The sequence below is a fragment of the Sminthopsis crassicaudata genome, chromosome 2 (genome assembly GCF_048593235.1).
Source record: "Sminthopsis crassicaudata isolate SCR6 chromosome 2, ASM4859323v1, whole genome shotgun sequence".
Lineage (NCBI taxonomy): Eukaryota > Metazoa > Chordata > Mammalia > Dasyuromorphia > Dasyuridae > Sminthopsis > Sminthopsis crassicaudata.
Window position 1 is genome coordinate 345,743,039 of NC_133618.1, and position 25,333 is coordinate 345,768,371.

Consider the following 25,333-nt stretch of genomic DNA (forward strand, 5'->3'; position numbering starts at 1 on the left):
AACAGAATCAAGAGAACATTGTACACAATAATAAGATTTTGTAATGGTAAATTGTGATGGACTTGGTTGTTTTCAACAATGAGGTGATTCAAGACAATTTCAATAGACATATGATGGAAAATGCCATCCACATCCAGAGAAAAAACTATGGAGATTAAATGTAGAACAAAGCATAGTATTTTCACCTTTTTGTTGCTGTTCTTTATTTGTTTCTTCTTTCTTTTTTTTTTTTTCCTTTTGATCTGATTTTTTTTTTCTTGGAGAGTTTTTTTTTTTTCTTTTTGGTTTGTATAATGTGAATAATATGGAAATATGTTTTGCATGACCACACATGTATGTCCCTTATTAATTTTTTTTAAAAATACATTTAAATTATTTTATATGTAATTAGGAGAGAATAAAATGTTAAAAGAAAAAAGAACTATTCAAGGTTCTTAAATACCTAAAATGAAGGGACATAATCACAGATAATAATCACTCGACTAATAAACACTTAAAAAATCAGTCATTGAAGTTTCTCCTATCTTGATAACTGTTAAATTTTTCAGCATTGTTTCTTTTAAGTGTTTGCATTTCTAACTGAAGCAGCTAATAAAAACTTTTTCTAGTTATTATTCCATAGTAAATTGACAACCCTATGCAAATTCTTTTATCTCAATAACTACATAGCTACACCCCATTTGCAATGTCCATCAGCTTTGGACCAATCGTTATTTGTTTTATCATTTGCCTTATTCCATCAATATACTCTCAATTTGCTTAAGCTTTTAAATATTAGGTTTTTGTATTAGTTTATTATTATTGACTTGTTTTGCCAACTACCTTCACCTTATCCCTCTTATGTATATTTTTTCAGGTTCTACTCTCTAATCCATATTTTTTCTTAATCTCCTCTAATACTTTTTAAAAATAATTTTTACTAATATCTTTTGTTTTTACATTAGCTAATTTTTCTGTTTTTCTTCCTTCCCCTTCCAGATAGCTATATCATATTCTAAAACATTTTTTAAAAGATGAAGATGAGAAAAGGCAATCAGCAAAACTGAATAACATTCTGAAAAAGCTTAAAATATACAAAATTTTCCAAACTCAGGGACTTCTTTGTTCTGCAAAGGAATTGGGGGAAATGTCTTCTCCTATTCTTTCTTTTGGACTATATTTGTTCTTTATAATTTTGCAACATTCATTATTATTTTTCTGTTGTTTTTCTTTCCAGACAAGGAGACTGAAAAATTTGGTCCATTATGCTTTTTAGGAAATTTTCTTTTGTGACAAACTTTCTTTGCCCTTTCCAATTTTTTCTTCCATAAAAATTTAATTTTTTTTCCAATTTTAATTTCCCTAGGGCTCTTGTTGGACTTTATAAAAACATTTTAAACTCTTTTGAGTCATCCTTCATTTCTCTTCCAGAAATTCTATATGAATTTATGCCTACAGTGTGTATTTCTTTGAGACTGTACCTGTAGATATTTTGGGGGAATTTCCCTTTTATAGATTCATGTCTTGAATTTCCCTGTCACAATAATAGCTTATATTTATACTGATTTTTTTGTTTGTTTGCTTATTCTTTCAATCTACTTTCTAGCTTCAGATTTGATATTGGATTTGGGATCTGTGAACTTTTGGAGAGAACACCTATGGTCCTGTTGCTATTTTCTTGTGGCAATGAGAATTCTGCTCAGACTGAAGATTTACAAGTTTTCTCCTTTTTTTTAATTTTTTATTAAAGCTTTTTATTTTTCAAGACATATGCATGGACAATTCTTTAACATTAGCCCTTGCAAAACCTTGTGTTTCCATTTTCTCTCCACATCCCTCACCCACTCCTCTGGATATGTTAAACATGGTAGAAATATGTTAAATCCAATATGTGCATACATATTTATACAATTATCTTGCCTCACAAGAAAAATCAAATTAACCCCCCCCAAAAAAAACAACAAAAAATACAAACAACAAAAAAGTGAAAATGCTATGTTGTGAACCACACTCAGTTCACACAGTCCTCTCTCTGGGTGTAGATAGCTCTCTTCATCACTAAACAATTGGAACTAGTTTGAATCATCTCATTGTTGAAGTGAGCCACATCAATCAGAATTGATTGTATAATCTGACTTACAAATTTTTAGTGTTCCAATGAACTAACTGGTAAAGCTCTCTTGGTTCAGAGAGCAATCTCCCTTTTTGATCTGGGAATCCTATGAATTCCTCTATAAGCTTCAGGCTGGGCTAAAATGTGACCTGAGACTCCACTCTGCTCCTAGGATCAGAGCCACACTGCTTCTAGTTGGTTCTGCACTTGCTTCTCGCTGATTATACCTACCATTACTTTGTAGTATCAGCTCCTACCACAAATTCTATAAGAAATGATGAGCAGGTTAATTTCAGAAAAGCTTGGAAAGATTTGCATGAAGTGATGCCAAGTGAAATAAGCAGAATCAGGAGAGCATTGTACACAGCAACAAGATTATGTGATAATCAAAAGTGATAAACTTAACTATTCTCAGCAATATAATGATGCAAGACAATTTCAAAAGATTTGAGATGGAAAATCTCATCTGCATCCTGAGAAAGAACTTTGGAGACAATACAGATTGAAGCATACATACTATGTTCTTTCTTTTTGTAGTCTTTTTTTTTAAACTTAAAAGTGTTTTAATTATATCATTTTATTTTCAAAATATATGCATGGATAATTTTCGATATTTACCCCTACAAAAACCTGTGTTCTATTTTTTTTCCATTCTTTCCCCCCATTCCCTTCAGTTAGCAAGTGATCCAATATATGTTAAACATGTACAATCTCCCATACATATTTCCACAAATATCATGCTGCACAAGAAAAATCAAAACAAAAGGAAAAATGAGAAAAAAAACAAAATGCAAGCAAACAATAACAAAAATACTGAAAGTACTATGTTGTGGTACACATTCAGTTCCCACTCTCCTCTCTTTGGATGCAGATGGCTTTCTTCATTACAAGACCATTGGAACTAGTCTGAATCAATCTCATTGTTGACGAGAGACATGTCCATCAGAATTGATCATTGTATAATTTTGCTATTGTCATGTATCTCCATGTATTGCCATCTCCTGGCTCTGCTCATTTCACTTAGCATCAGTTATGGAGGAGTGTAAGTCTCTCCAGGCCTCTCTGAAATCATTCTACTGATCATTTCTTATAGAACAAAAATATTCCATAATATTCATATACCATGTAATATTATCCCTAAAAAGTTATGTTCTCTTGTTGGAGTTTTCTTGGAGGTCTCTGGAGGCAGCCTTCATTTCAGTTCAGTAATCACCATAAGTGCAGCCAGGAGTTAAAGTCCAAATCCTTTATTGTTTCCTTTACTTGGGGCTTGACTTCTGGATCTTGGTTTCAGTGGAAAAGCGAAGGAGGACAGCCTGACACCACTTCTCTGGTCTTCCCTCATTCTGATTCTGGTTGAGCTTGTCTGAGCTTATATGGTGTGAATCTTGTAGAACTATAGTAAGTACCAAGTACATGTACTAAACTAGAGAACTGTTAAGCACCATGCTAAATAACCATTGTCTCTATCAATTCCACTGACTTAGCACCTTGTTTCAAGTTCTGGCCCATAATAATACCATAACTTATTCAACCATTCTCCAATTGATGGGCATCCATTCAGTTTCCAGTTTCTTGCTACTACAAAAAGGAATGCCACACACATTTTTGTACATATGGGTCCCTTTCCCTCCTTTATAATCTCTTTAGGATACAAGCCCAGTAGAAATGCTGCTGGATCAAAGGATATGCACAGTTTGATAGAGCTTTGGGCATAGTTCCAAACTGCTCTCCAGAATGGTTCAATCAGTTCAGAACTCCACCAACAATGTATTAGTGTCCCAGTTTTCCCACAACTCCTCCAACATTGGTCATTATCTTCTCCTGTTATTTTAGCCAATCTGAGAAGTGTGTAGTGATACCTCAAAGTTGTCTTAATTTGCATTTCTCTGTTCAATAGGTTTGTTTAGAGCACCTTTTCATATGACTACAAATGGTTTTAATTCCTTCATCTGAAAATTGCCTATTCATATCCTTTGACCCTTTATCAATTGGAGAATGGTTTGAATTAATATAAATTTGAATCCATTCTCTCTATATTTTAGAAATGAGGCCTTTATCAGAATCCTTGAATGTAAAAATTTTTTCAGTTTATTGCTTTCCTCCTAAATTTGTCTGCATCAGTTTTGTTTGTACAAAAACTTTTTAACTTAATATAATCAAAATTATATTCAATAATGTACTCAAATTCTTCTTTGGCCACAAATTCCTTCCTTCACAGATCTGAGAGGCAAACTATCTTTTGTTGTAATTTAAAGCATACTATTTTCACTTTTTTTGTTTTTTCTTTTTCATAGTTTTTTTCTTTTTGTTTTTTAAATTTTTCTTTCACATATGAAAATGTTTAAAATGATTGTATATGTATAACATCAGATTGCTTGCTGTCTTGGGGAGGAGGTAAGAGAGAGACAGGAAAAAATTTGGAATTTAAAATCTTACGAAGATGAATGTTAAAAATCATCTTTACATGTAATTGGAAAAATGAAATACTACTTGGTAAGGAAAAAGAAATTATCAAGTACATGGAAGATCATCTTGGTTCATTAATAATTACAGGAATACATGAACTGATGCTGAGTGAGATGAGTAGGAACAGGAGATGTTGAAAAATTATCAACAAATTATCAACATTTTCCTTCACAGGCTACTTGTACACTATTTCAAAGTCTGATTCTTTTTGTACAGCAAAACAACTATTTGGACATGTATACATATATTGTATTTAACTTATACTTTAACATATTTAACATGTATTGGTCAACCTGCTATCTGGAGTGGGAGGAAAGAGGGGAAAAATTAGAACAAAAGGTTTGGCAATTGTCAATGTTGTAAAATTACCCATGCATATGACTTGTAAATAAAAACTATTTTAAAAATAAATAAATAAATAATAATTACAAGAATACAATAAAGGAGGCTTTATTACACATTTGATATATTAGCAGAGGATCAAAGATAGAGCTAATAAATTTTGGTGGCATTGTGAGAAAAAGAGGCATACTAGCACACTTTTGGTGGAGTTTTTAATTGTTCCAATCCTTTTAAAGAGAGAAAATTAAAATTATATGAGAAAATTCACATACCCTTTAACATGAAGGAAGGAAGGGAGGGAAAGCATGCAAATATGAATCAGCATGTATGTCCCTCAATAAGGAGTTCAGTACTATCCCATGTTAAAGTGAAGAAGCTGAGATTCTGATAGTTACAATGATATAGTTCAGTTCCCATGTCCTATTGTTGTTGTTGTTTGTCCTTCATTCTCAGAGAGGAGCACAGCATCAGGGAGATGATGTCATAACATGCAAGCGACCTGAATTTAAAGGAGGGCTATGCAGAGTACCCTCATTTTTACCTTTGTACAATCTGCTTCCAGTGGCAAGATATAGATCAAAATGACTAAAGATGACCCCTAAAGGTAAATGGCAGGAAGCTAGGAAAAACAAGTAGTATGAACTCCCACCAAAGAAACCTTAACTAGCTCTAATAATAAAGTACCTTAAGACAGATTTGTCAGAATAGATGATGTGTCAGAACCAACCCTGATAGATTAATGTCTAGGAAGACAAGCTCCTAGTAGCTCATTATGTATTCAGCATTCTCTTTGAAGCACTGGGAGTATTCAGAACTAACACCAGCTCTAGGAAGGCTCTGCAAAAGGCTTAGCAAGATTTCTGACATTCTACTGGAACCTGTTAGAACTACAGTATCAAACAAACCTAACTCCAGATTGAAAATCATGCAAAGAGAAAAAGAATCCCAAACTATTTAAATACTAAGGTTGAAAATGAAGTTTAAAAAAATGAAGTAACTATGAAACACAAAAGTTAATTCAGAAAAAGAGTAATTCATAATAAATATGAGCTTCCAAGAGGGGGAAAAAAAACCAAACATGGCTTTGGTTGCAAAGACTACAAGACTGGCAAGAAGAACAAAGCAAGATACTATTTTTTAAAAAGACGAGAAATGATATGAGAATTTGGGAACTTGCAAAACCTTATGAAAATATTTCAATCTCACTGCTTAATTCAACAGAGGACATAATGTCTGATATATACTGACATACTGCACAAAAAACTCTATATAATGAGAGCTTTTGGCATATTTCCTCCATGTCTTAGACCCAAAAGATTTTGTAACTCCTAGAAGGCTAGCAGTCATTTGATTTAGTTATCACTTGGTGCCTGGCAAAAGCCACACTCATCGTGTTCTGATATTATCCATAATCATTTGGGTTCTATACTTTGTATTCCCTACAATTTGGCTAAGTAGACTAAGACTCTGAATTTCCTTTGGGTTGAACTTCCCCTTTATCTCGCATATTACTCATATCATGATCTTGGGCCTCTGCTACCATGGTCCCATAAATGCAGTCAACATGACATCATCATTGTAATAAGGCTGACTGCATTTGATCGGACCATTAATGTCATTAGGATGTAGAGTTGCTTCAGCTTGTTAAGGTATAGGTTATATTTTTAAACTCTGCAGGCTCACTTAGAATAAATACAAAGTCAATAAGGAGCATTATATGACCACTTAGCATAGTTTCAAACCTGAAAATAAAGGAACAAAAAGCCAGAGATTATTCATCAACTGTTACCTGAAAGTAAGCAAATTGCTTACAGAGGTTGAACACCAATATTAACTCTGAAAAAATAAAAATAAACGGAAGAGCCCCAGAGGTTATTACACCATCTGTCAATTCTGACCAAAAAGCTATAGAGGTTATATACCAACTGTTAACTTTGAAAAACAAATAAAAATAAAACTGCTCATAGAAGTTATGAGCAAAAAGCTTTTTTCCAATGGAGAAGGCATACTAGCTAGACACAAATGCCAGGGTGTAAATCAAGGAGACCCATCATAACAAGGCTAAGTCTTGATACATATTATATGTGGTTAGGCAAAGAACTGATGAGTGAGGTTTGTCTAGTGGCAAAAAGTCTACGTATATATAGCAGGGCCTCATGATCCTAACAAGGTTCCTGGAGCACCTGGAGTTGGTTTGAGCCAATTTTGATTTAGATACAAAAGACTTCATCCAGAAGAAAGGGCAAAGGATTGTTGTTATGCCACACTCAAGGCACAATTTGCTTGCTAAGCCTTAAATCAGGAAAACAAGGTGTCTCCCAGTAGTAAGAAAAGAGTGAAAAGAAAGTTGGTCTGGGGGTCCTGACAATAGATAAGTAGAGCATTTTACAGAAAAGAGAAGAGTACAGAAAGAGAAGGATCAGGCAAAAATGGAAGAGCAGTATTTGAAAGCAACTGGAAGGATTTATTTTAAGAAAATATTATCTATTCAAGGGCAGGAGACAAGGAAAAGTGACCAAATACTTTTATAATTGTTAAAATCCTTTTACACAAAATTGCAGGGTCTATTTTCTAAGGACAAGTAGTTGTTTCCACAGTACATGCTTTACCCTATCCTTAGGCCACTAAGTGGTATGGGGATATCTATATTATTTGTCCATCAAGATATCATTAAATAATACTGGTTCCTATTTGTTCTCCACTATTCTAACCCAAAGGCCAATGTGGTTCTTACATAAATTTCTCCAGTTAATCTGCCCAATCCTGCATGGTGAAACGGTCGGTGAAACTCAAGTTAAAACATGACAGCATTTGGTTATGATTCCAACTAGAATTTAGACTCCAATTGCTCCTGATGCATAGACATTGGCGAGTCCTTTTATACCAATACTATCTCTTACTGGAATGCCATCTTCTCCTTTATAAATCTCCAACAGCAACTTATTTGAAAAGGAAACTTCTCTTTATAAGGCTAAATATGTATATCTTAACCATCTTAGCCACAAAGAGCATTCTTCATCTGGGGCTACCAGCTGATTTAAGTAGCTTTGAGAAATTAAGTCTTCTGTAATCTACACAAAGCTAATTTTAAAAAAAAATTATTTCACAGAAATCTCTAAATTGGTACTAGGAGACCATACACCCTTATTAACAACCATTCAAATAATGTAATACTGCTACCTAAATTATTCTGCAGTCTTATCTGTATTCTTGGTAATCAATGCTGGACTACCCTCCTTCTCTCCTATGGGGACAACAGAAAGTATCAGTACTGAGTCAGATTCTCAGTTGTTTTTTTTTTTCATTTCTGATCCCATTTCACTTCTGCTCTTTAAGTAAGATTTATATTTCCAAGTGAAACCTCTGGAGCTAGGGATTACACTTTTCACCCATAAAGTTTATTAATTCAATTCCTACCATAATCAGCTGTGATAGCTTCTAGGATAATAACTTGATACTTGACAAAAACTTCTGGGAAAACTGAAAGTAGTATGTAAGAAACTAGGCATAGACCAATATCTAACACCCTGTACCAAGAGAAGGTCAAAATGGGTACATGATTTAGACATAAAGGATTATATCAGAAGCAAATTTGGAGAAGAAGGAATAGTTAACTCTCTGATCTTTGGAGAAGGGATGGATTTATTACCAAACAAGAGATGGTAAACATTACGAAATGCTAAACGGATTTTTATTACATTAAATTTTAAATGTTTTGCACAAACAAAAACAATGCAACCAAGATTAGAAGGAAAGCAGAAATCTGGGAACCAATATTTATAGCAAATGTTTTTGAAGAAGGCCTCATTTCTCAAATATATAGAGAATTTATAATACAAATTGTTCCTCAATTGAGCAGATTTCAGGAAAACCTGTAAAGACACTGATGCTGAGTGAAATAAGCAGAACCAGAAAGAACATTGTACACAAAATAACAGCAATGCTGTATGATAATCAACCACAAAAAACTTAATTCTCAGCAACAGTGTCTCAGCAAGACAATTTCAAAACACTTGAGATGGAAGATGCCACTCACATTCAGAGAAGATCTATGGAGTCTGAATCAAAGCATGCTATTTTAATTTTTTAAATGTTAGGTTTGTTTTTTCCTGTCCCATGGTTTTTTCCTTTTATTTTCTTCTTTCAAAACATTACTGATATGAAAATATTTAATATGATTGCACATGTGTATAGCCTATATTGGATTGTCTGCTGTCTTGGGGAGGGGAAAGTGAAAGAAAGAAAGGAAAAAATTAGAACTCAGAATCTTATAAAAATGGATGTTGAAAAAATGTAACTGCCAAAAAAAAACCCAAAAGAAACAAAAAACATTAAGTGAAAAAAAAGTTCACCAAATCTGATAATTCATCAAAAATTTTTTTTAAAAGGTTAGTATCACTGCAGTGAGAAAGTAGAAAAGAGCAAAAGGAAAGTAAAAGTTTGATTAGCAACAATTATCAGAGGATTTTATAATTGATCCTGAGGTCAATAAGGAACCATTGGAGTTTTATGAAAGAGTGACTTGTTGAGAGGATTTTGAGAAGATGACAGAGTATGTTAGTAAATTTCAAGCTCTCCAGATAGCCCCCATAAATAGAATAAATTTGTGCCTCAGGGAAATCATAGACTGGTGAAAAATTAAAGACTTGGGGCAGAACAGGGATCCCCCAGAACAATCCAAGAATATCTGAAGACCATCCCTAGATAAGGGATTAATTCCTGTGAAGTGCAAACACCTCTGAACTAGCTCCACAGAAAAATCAAGTGGGGACCCCTGGAGCTACCTGGGTTTGGCTGAAGCTCAGTAGGAATCACAGAAACTTTCACCTCCTGGACAGCTTAAGGAGTCTGGAGTCTGAGTCCTGAAAGACAAGAGCCAGAGCCAGAGCCACACGATTCAAGGTGAGATGAAACCAGCACACCTGGTGAGTGCAGAAGCAGTAGGGCAGGTACACTGCTAGTTGCAGATACTTGCAGGAGGGTGGAGTTCTTGGTTTGGGGTTCCAGGTCAGAGGGGAGAACTGAAATGCACTATCCTCCTGCCCCATGATTAGAGGTGCTTACACTAATACCTCTTATTTAAAAAAAAATAAACCAGCAAAGAAACCAACCATTTAAACTTACTATGGAAACAGGGAAGACCAGGGTTCATCTCCAGAGGACACTGAAGTTAAAAAAAAAAAAAAAAAAGCTTCTACTCCAAAGAGTAATGTGAAATGGTTCCCTGTCCAGAGAGAATTAACAGAAGAACTCAAAAAACAATTTTAAAATCAAATGAAATATTGAGGAAAAAATAAATAAGATTACGAAAAAAAATTATTGGAGTAGAGAAGTGGTGTAAAAATTAAGAGCAATTTAGACTTATGTCCAAAGGGCTATAAAACTGTACATATACACAGCACTACCTACTATGGTTCTAAGAGATCAAAAGAAAAAGGACCAGTGTGTTCACAGGTATTTATAACTTTTTTTTTTTTTTTTTTTTTTTTTTTTTTTTTTTTTTTTTTTTTTTTTTTTTAGTGAGGTGGCAAAGAATTAGCAATTGAGTGGAGGTTCAATTCAGGAATGGCTGAATAAGTTGTAGTCTATAATTTAATGGAGTACAACTCTATTATAAAAAATAATGAGGGGAATGGCTTTGGAAAATCTGGAAAGACTTCTTTTAACTGATGCAAAATGAAGTGAATAGAACCAGAACACTGTACATAGTAATAGCAATGCTGTAAAAATGATCAACTGTGAAAGACTTCACAACTGATCAATCATCCAAAACATTTCCAAAGAACACATTTTGAAAAATGGTATCCACTACCAGAGATTGAACTGAATGCAAATTGAATTTTTTCACTTTACTTTTCTTGCTTAATTTTTATAACATGGTTAATAATGGAAATGTTTTACATTTTATTTGTACAATTAATATCACATTGCTTACCTTCTCAATGAATAGTGGAAAGGCAGAAGTGAGAGAATTTGGAATTCAAAATTTAAGTATTCAAAAGAAAAAAATCAATTTGTTAGTGGGAAAAATTGTGGCAGAAAAACCAAATTACTACAAGTTATTTCAATAGTTCAGGTGTGTGAGGGGCAGCTACATGGTGCAGTGGCTAGAACACCAGCCCTGAAGTCAGGAGGACCTGAGCTCAAAGCTGGTCTCAGACACTTAACACTTCCTAGCTGTGAGACCCTGGGGAAGTCGCTTGACACCAATTGTCTCAGGAAAAAAAAAAAAGTATATCTAATAGTTCAGGTGTGAGGATATGAAGACCTCCACCTTCCACTCCAGGGTAATGATTGTATTGTGGCTGTGAAGGGAGTATGCACAGGAATTGTTGCAAAAGGCACATACAGAGAGCATCAACCCTGAAGTCAGGAGGACCTGAGATCAATCTCAGACCCTTAACATTTCCTAGCTGCATGATCCTGGGCAAGTCATTTAACCCCAATTGCCGCCAAAAAAAAAAAAAAAAGATACATGGACAGACTTGGCAATAGATTATCTATGGAAATGAGAAGACAGGAATGAAACCCACATTTGAATCATAGGGAATTATGATGTTGACATTCTCAACATATATTATTGTGAAATTTGGAAGGGGAAAAGTTTGGTGAAAGGGTGATAATACAAGTGATCCAATTTGAGATCTTCAAAGGACAGTTGGAAATATAAGACTGGAGGTTAACAGATTTTAGTGCTGAATTTGATAGTGCTGAATGTGATTTGAGAATTATTAGAATAGAAATAACTGAATCTATGGGAGTAGAAGAGATCACCAAGGGAAATTAAGAGGGTGAAGTGAGCCCAGAAGAGCCCTATGTGTCCATCTATGGTAAGCGGGAGTGACCTAAAGGAGCTTGAATAACAGTCATATAGGTAGGAGGGTCTTAAAAATCTAGAGAATATCAAGGGAGAAAAGGTGATCAACATGGGCATAATTATTCCAAATTAATTTTCTTTTTAAAGGATAACAATTAAATGAAATAGAACCAAGAGAACACTGCACACAGTGTGATGATCCCCTCTGATGGATTTGACTCTTTTCAAAAATGAAGTGATTCAGGTCAATTCTAATGAACTTGTAATGAAGAGTCATCTCTATCCAGAGGGAGCACTGTGGGAACTAAGTGTAGATCACATCATTTACACCTTTTTTTGTTGTTTGCTTGTTTTTTCTTTTTTTTTCCTTTTTGATCTGACTTTTCTTCTGCAGCATGATAAATGTTAAAGTATGTGAAGAAGAATCGCATATGTTTAATATATATTGGATTGCTTGCTCTCTAGGGAGAGGGATGGAAGGAAGGGAGAAAGATTTGGAACACAGGGTTTTAAAGGAGTGAATGTTGAAGACTATCTTTGCATGTTTTTTGAAAATTAAAAAACTATTATTAAAACTTTTTTTAAATAACCAAAATAAATAAATAAAGATAAAAACAATAGCAATTATATCAGACAAGGCAATAGGAAAAGTGACATAATAATGAGATAAGCAGGAAAACTATATAATGATTTAAAGCACTATAGATGAAACTATTTTTTTCAAAAAATTGATCATGTATTAGGACATAAAGGTACTTTAAATATTCATTTAAAACAATCTATTACAAGTTAAGAAACAGAATTTGGCTAGTGGTAACCAAGTAAGTAAACAATATCCAAAAGCAAACGTGTAGATGTTTGATAAATCAAAGATCCTAGCTACTGAAGTAAAAATTCACTATTGGACAAAAGTTGCTGAATAAAATGGCAAAAACTAGGAAATCACAAGATCAAAGAAAGAAAAAAGACATAAGTACAAAAAAAATTATGAGTTTTTTTTGTGGTTAAAAAGAATTGGGAGTTGGGGATGCCCACCAATTGGGGAAATGACTGAGCAGGTATATGAATATGAAGGAATATTATTATACTTTAAGAAGTGATTAAGGAAACAGCTTGAGAGAAATCTGAGGAACCTATATGAATACAAAGTGAAGTGAAAAGCACTACGAAAATTACTTATACAATAACAACATTGTCAAAATAAACAACTTTGAAAAATTTAGGGAACACAAATTCCACAATTCCAAAGCAATCATGATGAAACATGCAATATACTTGTAGATAAAGAAGTCCAGATTCAAATTTTTTTTTGACATAGTCAATTTGGGGATTTGTTTTATCTGACTATACATTCTTATAAAATGTGTTTTGTTTTTCACTGTTTTGTCAATGAAAGGTGGGAAGAAGAGAAAGCAAATCTTTGTAAAAAATGAAATAAAATTTAATTTAAAAATATTAAGATGATGTAGTTAGCATAAAATTATTTGGAAAATATTCCACAATAATCATTATAAATAAAGATTTAACTATAACCAACTATCTTGTATCCTTTCACCAGGCATCATTAAGAATAAAATAGTTTAGAAAGAAAAAAAAACACTACCATCTAAAAATAGGATGTAATTAAAAAACAAAATAACCCTTCCCAACAAATATAAATGCATTCAAGTATTACTTTGAACATTTCATACAAATACAAATCCATTAGCTTTATTTTGTTAGTATACAAATAAAAAAATTTCATTTGTTTAGAAAAATTTGTAGACAGGTTTTTTTTTTTTTTTTTTTTAAACATTTTTAAACATAGTGTTGCATCAAATATTAGGTCATTCTTGAAATTCAGAAGGCTTTAGTTTGTGAATATTCATTATTTTAGAAGAAAATCCTTTTAAGCAATATTAAAAATTAGTGAGTTCATGTTAGGACTACATAAAGGAGATACTGTAAGCATATGAAAAAGAAAGATTGTTTTTGAAAGAACTTTAAGGTATTTTTCTCTGGTGACTTGTCACAAGTTTTGGTCTTCCCTGTATCTTTATTTTCCAAGTCACATTTTCTAGGTTCCAACTCTCTAAAGTATGAGTATAGCTCTTTTTTTGAAAAACTTGGAAATGTTATTTTAAAAACTCTGTGACAAAATATATTAAATTTGGCAAAAATGAATTAAAAATTTTCTTTAATGAAGATAAAAAATATATCATAGTTACTAGATGTAAAATGTTTTTTTTCCAATCTGAGTAGAGAACGTTGGATTTGGGAGATTTTTTGGCTAGCTACCACTAATTAATTTTTAAATAGCTAAATGTTACAAAATATTTTTTGAATAGTTTAAAATTTTAAAAGTTGTTTGCTCTGAAGTAGTTCAGATATCAAATTATCAGTAATTTTTATTTTTTCATCAAAAGAAATTTAATTGAACATAGTACTACTTGAGCAATTATCAATAGACAATGCTAAAATTTTATGCATATTTCAATATTTTCATTTGCACAAAAGCAAATTTCCTTTTTTAAAAATACATTTATAAAAAGATTTTTCTATGTTAATTCTTGAATCATCTGAAATTCAAAATACTGTTTTTCTACAACAATAATTGTTCAAATCCCAAACAATATGAAAACTGTTTATCTTCACTTCTAAAAGATCACAGGATCACAGACTAAGAAAATCGATCTTTAAAGTCACAGGAAATGAACTGATTCAATTCTGAGTAAAGTAATGGAGTTAAAATAAAATTTTGGATGTAAGAAAATATGCAAATAAATAGATCTTGTGCAGAAGGGAGTATTTTAACTTTACATAAAATAACAAAACAAAACAAAAAAAGGCCATGATTGTTGGCCTTGGGTGAAATTAAGACATTATAAAAATGGAATTTATGATTGCTAAGTTTCTACTGTTAATTGCTATCATGTACAGAAAGTAATATAATTAAAAGCAATCACTTTTATTAACATTAACATAGATATAAGCAAAATTAGGGCTACATCACTATAAAAGATAAAAGTTTATTGTGAAATATATTTTCTTACAAAGACACCAAGAAAAATTCTCACTTAAGGTAAAGAGTTTTGCTTAATTTTTTTTCCAAGAATGAAACTGACTTTTACATAAATAATGAATGTTTTCTCTTAAAATGAAACTAATTAGCATAAACTCTTTAAATAACCTCAAAGAGTAATATAGTGGACCTATAATTTTCAATTTATACTTAGAAAATAAATTATAATTAAAGAAAAAGAGACATCTATCAAATTGTTTGAAATCAGGTTTTTCTATTTTGAGGAACTGGGTGAGCCACCAAACTATTTTCAAAGTCTATTTTAGCTTTCCATTCCAGCTGTCAATATTATTTTTTTAAAAGGTAAACTGTTTAAAGATATCTAATTGCTACAAATATACATGTCAGTTATTTCAAACCAAAAGGTTAATTATCATTCTTCATAGTTTTGTCAAAACAATAACTTTTAAATTAACTAAGAACAAACTAAAATTTATCCACTACTGAAAGAGGGTTGACAATGCGCTGTCTCATTGCAGTCTGTGAAAAGTCTTTTCTTGATGAATGGTTCTCCAATTCATCATCTGAATGATTTTCTTCATCTACCTCTTGTTCTTGTTCCAATTTTTTAAAAAGATGGGCAGATTCTGGCAGGGCTTTTTCTAAAAAAAAAAAAAAAAAAAAAAAAAAAAAAATATATATATATATATATATATATATCACACACAGTTTAAGAAACATAATGAAATGTAAGAAAGTTTATTGAATAATTTAAAGATTTTCAAAGTAAAATAAAAATTTATAAGCAATTACATTGCTTTAATTCCTATTTATCAAGAATTTAGACTTCCAACAATGACAAATTATAAACTCTTTGGATGTTTTCAATGCACAAAATGAGTGTTTTCAATGCATAGAATGAGATAGAACCAGAAATAATATAAGAAGGAAAATAAGATTCTCATTTTCTGAAAGGACTGGTGCATTCTAGAATACTATTCCAAGTTCCCAGGATGCACTCATAGCATATTATCCAAGAATCTGGAATAATGGGAAAAAACACCTGTAGTATTTGTTATGAAATTGACTATATCTGATCATTTTATTTGCTTTTGTGTTTAATGAACTGTTCCACACCTTAAATTTGTTTCAATTTGGTGATGTAAAATTTTAAACACTGCAGATCAATGTAGAGCTGGTCACAGAAGAAGAATTAGAAATCCAGTACTATGATTTTTAAATAACAGGTGCTAAATAACAGTAAATACCAGTAGTGACCAAGGATACAGTGATTACACAGTGATTAATGGAGGGGTTTCATTTGGAATTTTTTTTTAATGAAGATTTAGATTTCATTTCTTGTGTTCAAAGGGGAATTTATTTGAAAAATAAACATTTGTGTACCAAAAAAGGCAGAGGCAGCTAGATGACACAGTGGATACGGCCCTGGGAAATTTTAAGTACCTTTCTTTTTCTTTTTAAATTAAATTATTATTATTATTTAAATTAAAGCATTTTAATTTACAAAACATATATATGGGTAATTTTGACACTTGCAAACCCTTCTGTTTCAAATTTTTTCCTTCTTCCCTGCACTCCCTCCCCTAGTGGCAGGTAGTCCAATTAAGTACTTTTTTCACATGACAATCCTTCATATATTCTTAACTACTGTATCACATTTATTTATTTCAAATTAATTAATTTCAGATTCTTTACCCAATCCTAATTATGACATGTTGATTTATATACCTTCTGAAAACAGTGTAGCTCGTCAGTAACTCATCAAAAAATGCTGAACCCAGAACTATTAAATAACCTAAAACAGCAACAACCCTAATTCCAAGGCATTCTCTCTTGAGAACAAAGATATATCAATCAGTTGAAGGATGAATTCTTTTACGAGGTCCCTAATAAAGTCTTGACAAGAGATACCCTCTAAATAGAGAGCCAACAATGTTTAATGGAAATATGACGTTTCTCCCAGGCATGGCCCTTACCTAGTAAATATTCCTATTTATTAAACTTATTTGTCCTTCCATCTCATTTTCCAAGAAAGTGAAAATGATTGTGAATAATTATAATAGTCTTAGGGGAAAAATTACTTATTGTCTGGAAAGACAGGGAAATAGTGAAGGAGGAAAGGAGTGAAATTTGGATCTCTTGGAACTAAAGATTCAGCCTTATAAATAGGTTTTTCAGGCTTTTGAGGGGATGAGTCACCTTGGATATTTTCAATCATGGAATTTGGAGACAAACAGTATACTATTTAAAAGATGTTTGAGCCCATCTAGTTCTTTAGCTTCTGACCTACTTCTAAAAAAGCTAAATAATAAAAAAAAATAGGCTTTAAAAAATGGCTGAAGAGGAGATTCAGACCAAATATTTCCACCCTAGGATTTTACAATACTTTAGTATGTCAGTAAATTAACAGGATAGAACAAAACTCTCAAAGAGTTTAAATTAATTAAAAAATGTACTTACTTGAATAGGAATATTGCTGTGATTTATTTTTTTTTGAAGGACAAATGAAGTCTGCCACAAATACCATAATCTGTAAACAAAAAAACAAAAAAAGAGAGAGAGAGAAATCAGAGCATCTAGTCACAGAGAACTCAAACTTTACTTCGTAAGTTCTATAAATTCATTTCCCTATTAATCCGAAAAAAGGTATACTCACAAGTCCTAATATTAGGCCTAAGAAGAGAGTTGCTAAGGCAAAAATTGCATAGGATCCCCAAATTGGCATTTTAAGGTCTTCTGTAAAATAGTTATGGCAAGTCTAAATTTCAAAAAGAATAAAAAGAGTAAACTAAGAAACTGGTTATTTCAACAAAATAACAAAATGTTTAAAGCTGAAACAAGACTTAAGCCCCTACCCTAATCCACATAGATAGTTGAAAAAGAGCCGACATACTGCTCATCCTGAAAATAAGAGATATAATATAATTAAAAAACATGAATTTGTCCAATATGACAAATTAAATATATTTTTTAAATTAATGCTTTTTATTTTCAAAATATATGCAAGTATAATATTCAGTACTCATCTTTGCAAAACCTTATGTTCCAAATTTTTTCCCTCTCTTCTCCCTATGCCCTCCCTACATGGCAAGTAATCCAGTATATGTTAAACATGTACAATTCTTTTATACATATTTTCACAAATATCATGCTGCACAAGAAAAATCAGATCAGAAAGGAAAAATGACAAAGAAAACAAAATGCAAGCAAACAACAACAAAAAAAAAAAGAGTAAAAATACTATGTTGTAATCCACACTCAGTTCCCACAGTCCTCTCTCTGGGTGCAGATGGCTCTCTTCATCACAAGACCATTGGAACTGGCCTGAAGTATGTCATTATTGAAGAAAGCCACTCTCATCATATAATCTTGCTATTGCCACATATAATGATCTCCTGGTTCTGCTCATTTCTGCTCAGTTCAAAATGCAAGTTAGAGAATTTTATTCAAAGTTGGCAAGTCTACTGAATTTATGCTGAAACAGAATTGTCTACAGATGAACATGCAATTATTGGCAAATGACTGGTATCCAATTTCTCCATATATTGAAGAAATTTGTTTTCTTTGACCATATCTCACTTATCCTAAATAGAAAAATTTCTTTGTTTCTGTGGAGTCAGTTTTTGCATATTTTAAAATTCAAAACAAATATATGTGTGCATACACATATATACATATTATATGTGAATATACATATTTACATATTGTGGGTATGTGTATTTTAAGTAACAGTCTATCGAAAATTATACATTTTTCCTTTCCCTCCAACACCAGAGGACAGAAAATTTGACAAATGTAGTTTTAAATGCTTTCTCTATTTTGTTAATAATATTCCTCATTTTCACTGTCAAATCACAATAACATCAGCAACAGATTCATAAAACATACAATTAGCCTCTACATTCAGACTAAATTCTATTCCCAGAACAGTCCATGTTTAAAAATGACTTTATGCCAGTCCTCACTTTACATTCTCCTACCAAAAAATTTTGCTTCTTTAGTGAAAAGAAATATGACTGCTTTATATCATAATGAAAATATACTTTACAACTTCTTTTAAAATTATATCACTCCATCTATACCACCCCACTTATTATGAACTAGTCCTTACAGGCACTTTTCTTTTGCTGTTTCTGAAAACAAAGTAAAGTCACTTTTAGAGAATGTCAATTTTCTTTTTGTTTTATCAACTGATTTGTCCAAGTCCTATTGTACTATAAGAGGAAGCTGAAAAAACTTTAGAAGCCTAAATTTTAAACTAAAATTTAATGTTTTTCTTCATATACACAGCAAATCCCCCTCCAAGTTTACAATACTCAGAATGTCACAAATATTTTAAAATCTAAAATGAAGGGATACAAATTTTAAAATGCTTACAGAAAAGAACCTGGCCCAAACCATGAAGAAACAGGTTCAATACTTTTCCATTCTTTATCACTTATGAAATTTATGAAGTCCTCTTTAGTCCTGGGGCCTTGATATCTTCTAAATTCTCCATTTCTACAGCTATGTAAAAAAGAAAAAGGACATCAGACTCCAATCATAGAAGTGCAGCTGCTCTGTAGTAATGTCTCAAGTAAAAAGCCAAAATGATGCTTGTTTCCATATTTATATTTTTTCACTGAATTAAAACATTCAGAGTTATTAGTAGTACATAAATATATCCCTTTGATCATTTTCACTCAATATTTTAGTTGAAAATATAAATAAGAAGCAATATAACTTCTTAAGTCAGATTTCAATAATACCATTATTATTATTAACCTTATCCAACTAATCAAAGTCAGTAAAATTATGAACATCTGCCACAAGGAAAAAAATCATGAAGTTTTCCTATGCTCCAATGTATTAGTATTACATACATCATGGGAACAAAATATTGGAGTATCAAACTTATAGAAAATCAAAATTAAATAAGAAGAAAATTTTTAAAAATTAGTAAGTCTCTATATAAATAAGATACTAGTTGGTAATCAAAATAACAAAGGTAGAGGTATGGGATATTCTGAAAAGATGGCAGAATAAATCAGAAATTTCCAAGCCTTCCAGATTTTCTCCACAAACAGAAAATCACTATGAAATGAATGTGCAGCAGCAAAAATAAAGGGATAAAGCGGTTGTTCTCCTAAGATAACTAGAAAGGAACTCAGAAAAGATAAGGCCTCCAAGGGCTGAGGTTTGGCTTGAGTGTAGACAGCGGTAGGCAGGCTATAGAAGCAGACTAGGGCTCAAGAAATTTCACCTCAAATTTCACTTTATTCTAGCTCTCAAAAAATTTCACCTCACAAACTTTTACCTGACAGCCTCTGGAACTTGCACTCCATGAACTTTTACCTTACAAACTTTCATCTAAGGATCAGCATGACTGAATGAGGTTAAGACTGAAGGACTCCCTACTGTTTCCAAAGGTCAGGCCTGGCAATACTGACAAGAAGTGATTCCTGGTGGTGGCTGTGAGCAAGAAAAAGCAAAAACACATGCCCAGTGAGCATGGTACCACAGGAAGCAATAACATTTTTGGGACAGCATGACCCTAAAGCCATGACTTAGGAAAAAAGAGTCCCTGAAGTTGAGCCCCTGGACAGAAATTCAAGAAATAACAGTAAGGAAGACCTAAGGCCTAAGGCAATATTATATACACTTCAAGATTAAAACCTGATTATAATAATAAGGTTCTTTAAAAAAAAATAAAAATGAATAAGCAAAAGAAAAAAAAAAAAAAAACCTGACCAAAGACACATACTTTTTTGGAAAAGTACTGGGTTCATATTCAGAGGAAGATAGTTTGATGGGAAAAAAAAAAAAATAGCACTCCTACACCAAAAAGTAACATCAAAAGGTCATAGCCTCAAAAAGAGCTCTTGAAAGAACTCAAAAAGAAAATTTTAAAATCAAGTAAAAGAGACCAAGGAAAAATTAGGTAAAATAATAAAATCAATTCAAGAAAATTATGAAAAGAAAGTCAACCAACTGAAAAAAAAAATGGTACAAAATCTTAAGAAGAAAATAACTCCTTAAAAACTAAAATTGGGAAAGAGAAATAGAATGGCATCATAAGAAACCAAAAAAAAAAATAATAATAATAATAAAGAAAAAAAATAGAACAGAATCTAAAACATCTCAGTTGAAAAACAACTTATCTGGAACACAATTATAGGAGAGACAAGAAATTACTAGATTACCAGAAAATTATGATTAAAAAAAAAAAAAAAGAATCTGGATACAATATTACAAGACTTATTAAGGGAAACTGCCCTGAAGTTATAGAACAAGAGAATAAAATAGGAATAATAATATTAAAAAAAAATCTACCATTCACCACCTAAAAGAGATCCCAGGAGGGGGAAAAAAATCACAGAAATGTAACCGTCAAGTTTCAAAAACTTCCAGGGTAAGGAGAATATATAGTAAACAACAACAACAAAAACAATTTAAATATTGTGGAAATACAGTCAGGATTTCACAAGATCTCTAGTAGCTTCTATTCTAAAAGAATACAGATCTTGGAACATTTTATCTTTTTTTTTTCCCTGAGGCAATTGGGGTTAAATGACTTGCCTAGGGTCCCACAGCTAGGAAGTGTTAAATGTCTGAGGTCAAATTTGAACTCAAGTTCTCCTGACTTCAGGGATGATGCTCTATCTACTACACCACTTGGCTGTTCCTTGGAACATTATATCTTAAATAGCAAAAGAACTGGAGTCATCTCTAAGAATAATTTACCCAGTAAAGATGAATGTAATTCTGAATGGAAAAAAAATGGAGATTTGATAAACTGAAAGATTTTCACAGTTATTTGTAACAAAAAAACCAAAAGTCAATAAAAAAATTACATATAAAAGATCCACAAGAAATTATAAGGCACTCATCAAGGTTAAATTGTTTAGTTAATATATATGCTGATAACATATATGTGTATATATGTACACACATACATGTACATATATACACATATATGTCATCAGTATTCTTAAAACTGTCATCATTATTAAACTAATTTGAAAGAAAAAATGGGGCTGAGTTATATATCATGGGGTGACTAAAAAACAAAATTGGGTAGAAAGAAAAAGGAGAAATTATTAAAAACTGGGCATAAAAAAGGAAGGACTAACATAGAGCAAACAGGTTGATTTGTAAGTCTTGGAAATGTTGGAACCTTAGTCTCATCTGGGTTGAAAAGGAAAGTGTATATCTGGAAGATTGTAGAAGTCTACTGAACATGTGCAATAGAGAAAACAAGGAGGGGAAGGAGAAGGACTTTTAGAAAGTTTGTGGATTAAGATTAGGGAGTGAAGAGATTCTCAGAGTACTGGATGAAGTGGAGAGTGGGAGGATGAGATAAAGAAAGCTTAAAAAGGCTGAGTGAAAATAATGACTAAAAATTAGATGGGGGGGAAAATCACAAATAGTAATTATAAGATTGAATGTGACTGGGATAGCAACTCTCTTTGTGGTGGCAAAGAACTGCAGAAATCCCCATCAATTGGGAAATGGCTGAATAAGTTGTGGTGTATGGTTATGATGGAAGACTACTATGCCATGAGAAATGAGCTTACTGATGTTATTAGAAAGACAGGTAAAGATCTGCACAAAATGATGAAGAGTAAAATGAATAAAACCAAGAAGACACTGTATACAGCAAAGCTTCTTAAATTGAAGATCCCGACTCCATATGGGATTACATAACTGAATATTCTACCAAGATTTAATTCTTTATGTAAAAATAAACAAGCATATCCATCCCATTAGTATACAAATTAGCTTTCATCTTTAATAATGATAAAATTATATGTACATTAAAGAATTGTTTTTTTAAAAAAAACTTCTTCAGGGATGGAGCCAAGATGGCAGAGAAGATACAGGCAAATTTCTAAGCTCCCTTCTACCCTCAATACCAATTAGTTAAATCAGCCTCAAAAATAATGCTGGACTGATAAAAACCACAACTTACCAGCCGAAGAGAATCTGGAATTTCGACAGAAAAGGTAGGTTCCGTGGGGAGGAAAAAAAAGACCGGCACAGACAGGGTTGGACTAGGGGCTAGCACATTGTGTCAAATGGGCTGGGGAGAACTCTGGGTTCAGAGAAGCCACTGAGGTAGAGGAATCTGGCATAGGCTAATAGCTCTACTCTGCTTGTAAAACAGCAGATCAGAAGAGAAATCAAAGCCACTTTAAAATAAAAAGCCAGAAAATATAATCACCCTAAACCAGAAGTGACCCAACACCAATCTCAGCATGTCTATGCAGTCGCCTTCTGCTGTCCCAGGCTTTTCCTTGGGACAGTTAAGAACCTGAACAGTGTGGGGCAGAGGGAGGGAAAAGGAGACAGCCTGGGGCATCCTCTAATCCACTTAGTGCAGTGCTCAGCCTGAGGCATGGAATTCTCCCAGTAGCGAAACTCCAGCAACAGCAGAACCCCCACAGCAGAGACTGTGCTTCCCAGGCAGAGACTTCCGGTTTAAGTGCAAGGGCTTTTCGCTGGTCAGCTGCTAATATCCACGGCCTCACGGGAGACTTTGGCTGGGGTTTGTGATGCTTTTACTGTTCAGCCCCTAGCTTCAAGGCAATCCCTAGGCCACACAGCGGGGTCCTTCACTGGGCACTCCAAGAAATGCAGCCATGCTAACCACCTTCGAGACACTGGGGGGGGAGGGACTAGGGGAACTCTCTCCCAGAGCTCTCGCATAGCTGAGTCACAATTTTTGCTCTTTTCCATCCTATCTGGGAGGAAGCTGGTAAATTTCCTATCCAAGGGCAGACCTCCACTGAGTTTTAACAATGAGTAAGAAACTGAAGAGAATGATTGAACCTTTTATACAGAGAAAGACCGGGTAAACAACCCCGAGGAGACTAACAGCAGAAAGTCTCCAGATAATACCCTAAAGGGGAATAATACCTGCCCGCCATCACATAACTCTCTCCTAGAAGAGACTATTAAAAAGTTAAGAGAGTATGAAGAAAAATGGGGAAAGGAAAGAGAAGCTATGATAGAGAATAATAATGTCCTGAAATTTGAGTTGGAAAAAATAAAGAATTCACAGGAGGTGCAGGGAAACAACATTTGTGAATTAAAAAAGGTTAAAAAATTACGGGAAAGTAGGATTTCTGAATTGGAAAAGATAAAAAATTCTCAAGAAAAAGTAGGATTTGTGATTTGGAAAAAGAAAATAACTCACTTAAAAAAATAAGTGAAATGGAAAAAAATTCAACAGAACAAAATAATTCATTTAAAAACTCAATTGGACATATACAAAAAGAACTAAAAAATGTGAATGAAGAAAATAATTCATTAAAAATCAGGACGGAACAAATAGAAATGAATGATTCACTGAGAAACCAAGAATCAAACAAAACAAAAAAATATGAAAAGCTGCAGGATGACGTCAAATATTTACTGGGAAAATCTATAGACCTGGAAAATAGATCTAGGAGAGATAATCTGAGGATCATTGGACTTCCCAAAAACTATGACCAAAAAAAGAGCCTAGATTCTATTTTACAGGAAATCATCAAAGAGAACTATCCAGAGATAATAGAAACAGAAGGGAAAATAGGCATTGAAAGAATTCATTGAACACCTTCTGAAAAAGACCCTAAAAAAAGAACTCCACGGAACATTGTAGCTAAGCTGCAGAACTACCAAACTAAGGAAAATATTGCAAGCAGCTAGGAAAAAACAATTCAAATATCAAGGTGCCATAATAAGGGTCACTCAAGATCTGGCTGCCTCCACATTAAAGGATCGAAGGGCCTGGAACCTGATATTCCAAAAGGCAAAAGAACTAGGAATGCAACCAAGAATAAAGTACCCAGCTAAGTTTAGCATTTTCTTCCATGGAAGAAGATGGACATTTAATGAAAGAGAGTAATTCCATTTGTTTCTAAGAAAAAAAACAGACTCAAACAATAAATTTGATCTACATCCATAAGACTCAAGAGAAGCAGAAAAAGGTAAAAGAACTCTTGAGAACTGTATTTCTGTTGTAGATGTACAGAAAGTCCACATGGATAATTTGATTTTACTGATATAACATAAAAAAAGGGAGGTAGTAAAGGGAAGGGGATAGTATCAGAACGGGAAAGGAGAGATAAAAAGAGGGAAACTACATCCTAGAAAGAGGCAAAGAAAATTTACCACATCTGAGGGAATTTAGTGAGGGGGAGAAACATTGTGTGAATCTTACTCTCCTCAGAGTAGGCTCAAAGAGGAAATAATTGACATATTTGTTTTTCAGAGAATTCTCTCACCTCATTAAAAGGAGGGAGAGGAAAAGGGAAAAGGAAAAGAGGAATAAGGGAAGGGTACAAGAAAGGGGAAGGGACTTAAAATGAGGAGAGAGGGATACTAAAAAGGGAGGGCTGCATGTCACAAGTGGGGCCTATAAATTCAATACTGGGGAAAGGGTTCAGGGGGGATAAGGGGGGAAAAAAGCATAATCAGGGGATAATATGATGGCAGGAAATACAGAATTAGTAATTTTAACTGTAAATGTGAATGGGATGAACTCTCCCATTAAGCGGAGGCAGATAGCAAACTGGATCAAAAGTCAGAATCCTACAATATGTTGTTTACAGGAAACACATTTAAA

General features: G+C 32.9%; 1 protein-coding gene across 1 annotated transcript in view; it reads right to left on the reverse strand.

The window, feature by feature from the left end:
- Positions 1-13,139: 13,139 nt before the first annotated feature.
- Positions 13,140-25,333, reverse strand: part of TMX1 (thioredoxin related transmembrane protein 1) — a 41,786-nt gene continuing 29,592 nt past the window's right edge. The window contains exons 4-8 of the mRNA XM_074290671.1: positions 19,120-19,248; positions 17,598-17,643; positions 17,399-17,500; positions 17,203-17,272; positions 13,140-15,383 (exon numbers count right to left, since the gene is read on the reverse strand). Of these exons, the coding sequence (XP_074146772.1) occupies positions 15,208-15,383; positions 17,203-17,272; positions 17,399-17,500; positions 17,598-17,643; positions 19,120-19,248 (523 nt within the window). The 3' untranslated portion in view covers positions 13,140-15,207. The remainder of the gene's footprint in view (positions 15,384-17,202; positions 17,273-17,398; positions 17,501-17,597; positions 17,644-19,119; positions 19,249-25,333) is intronic.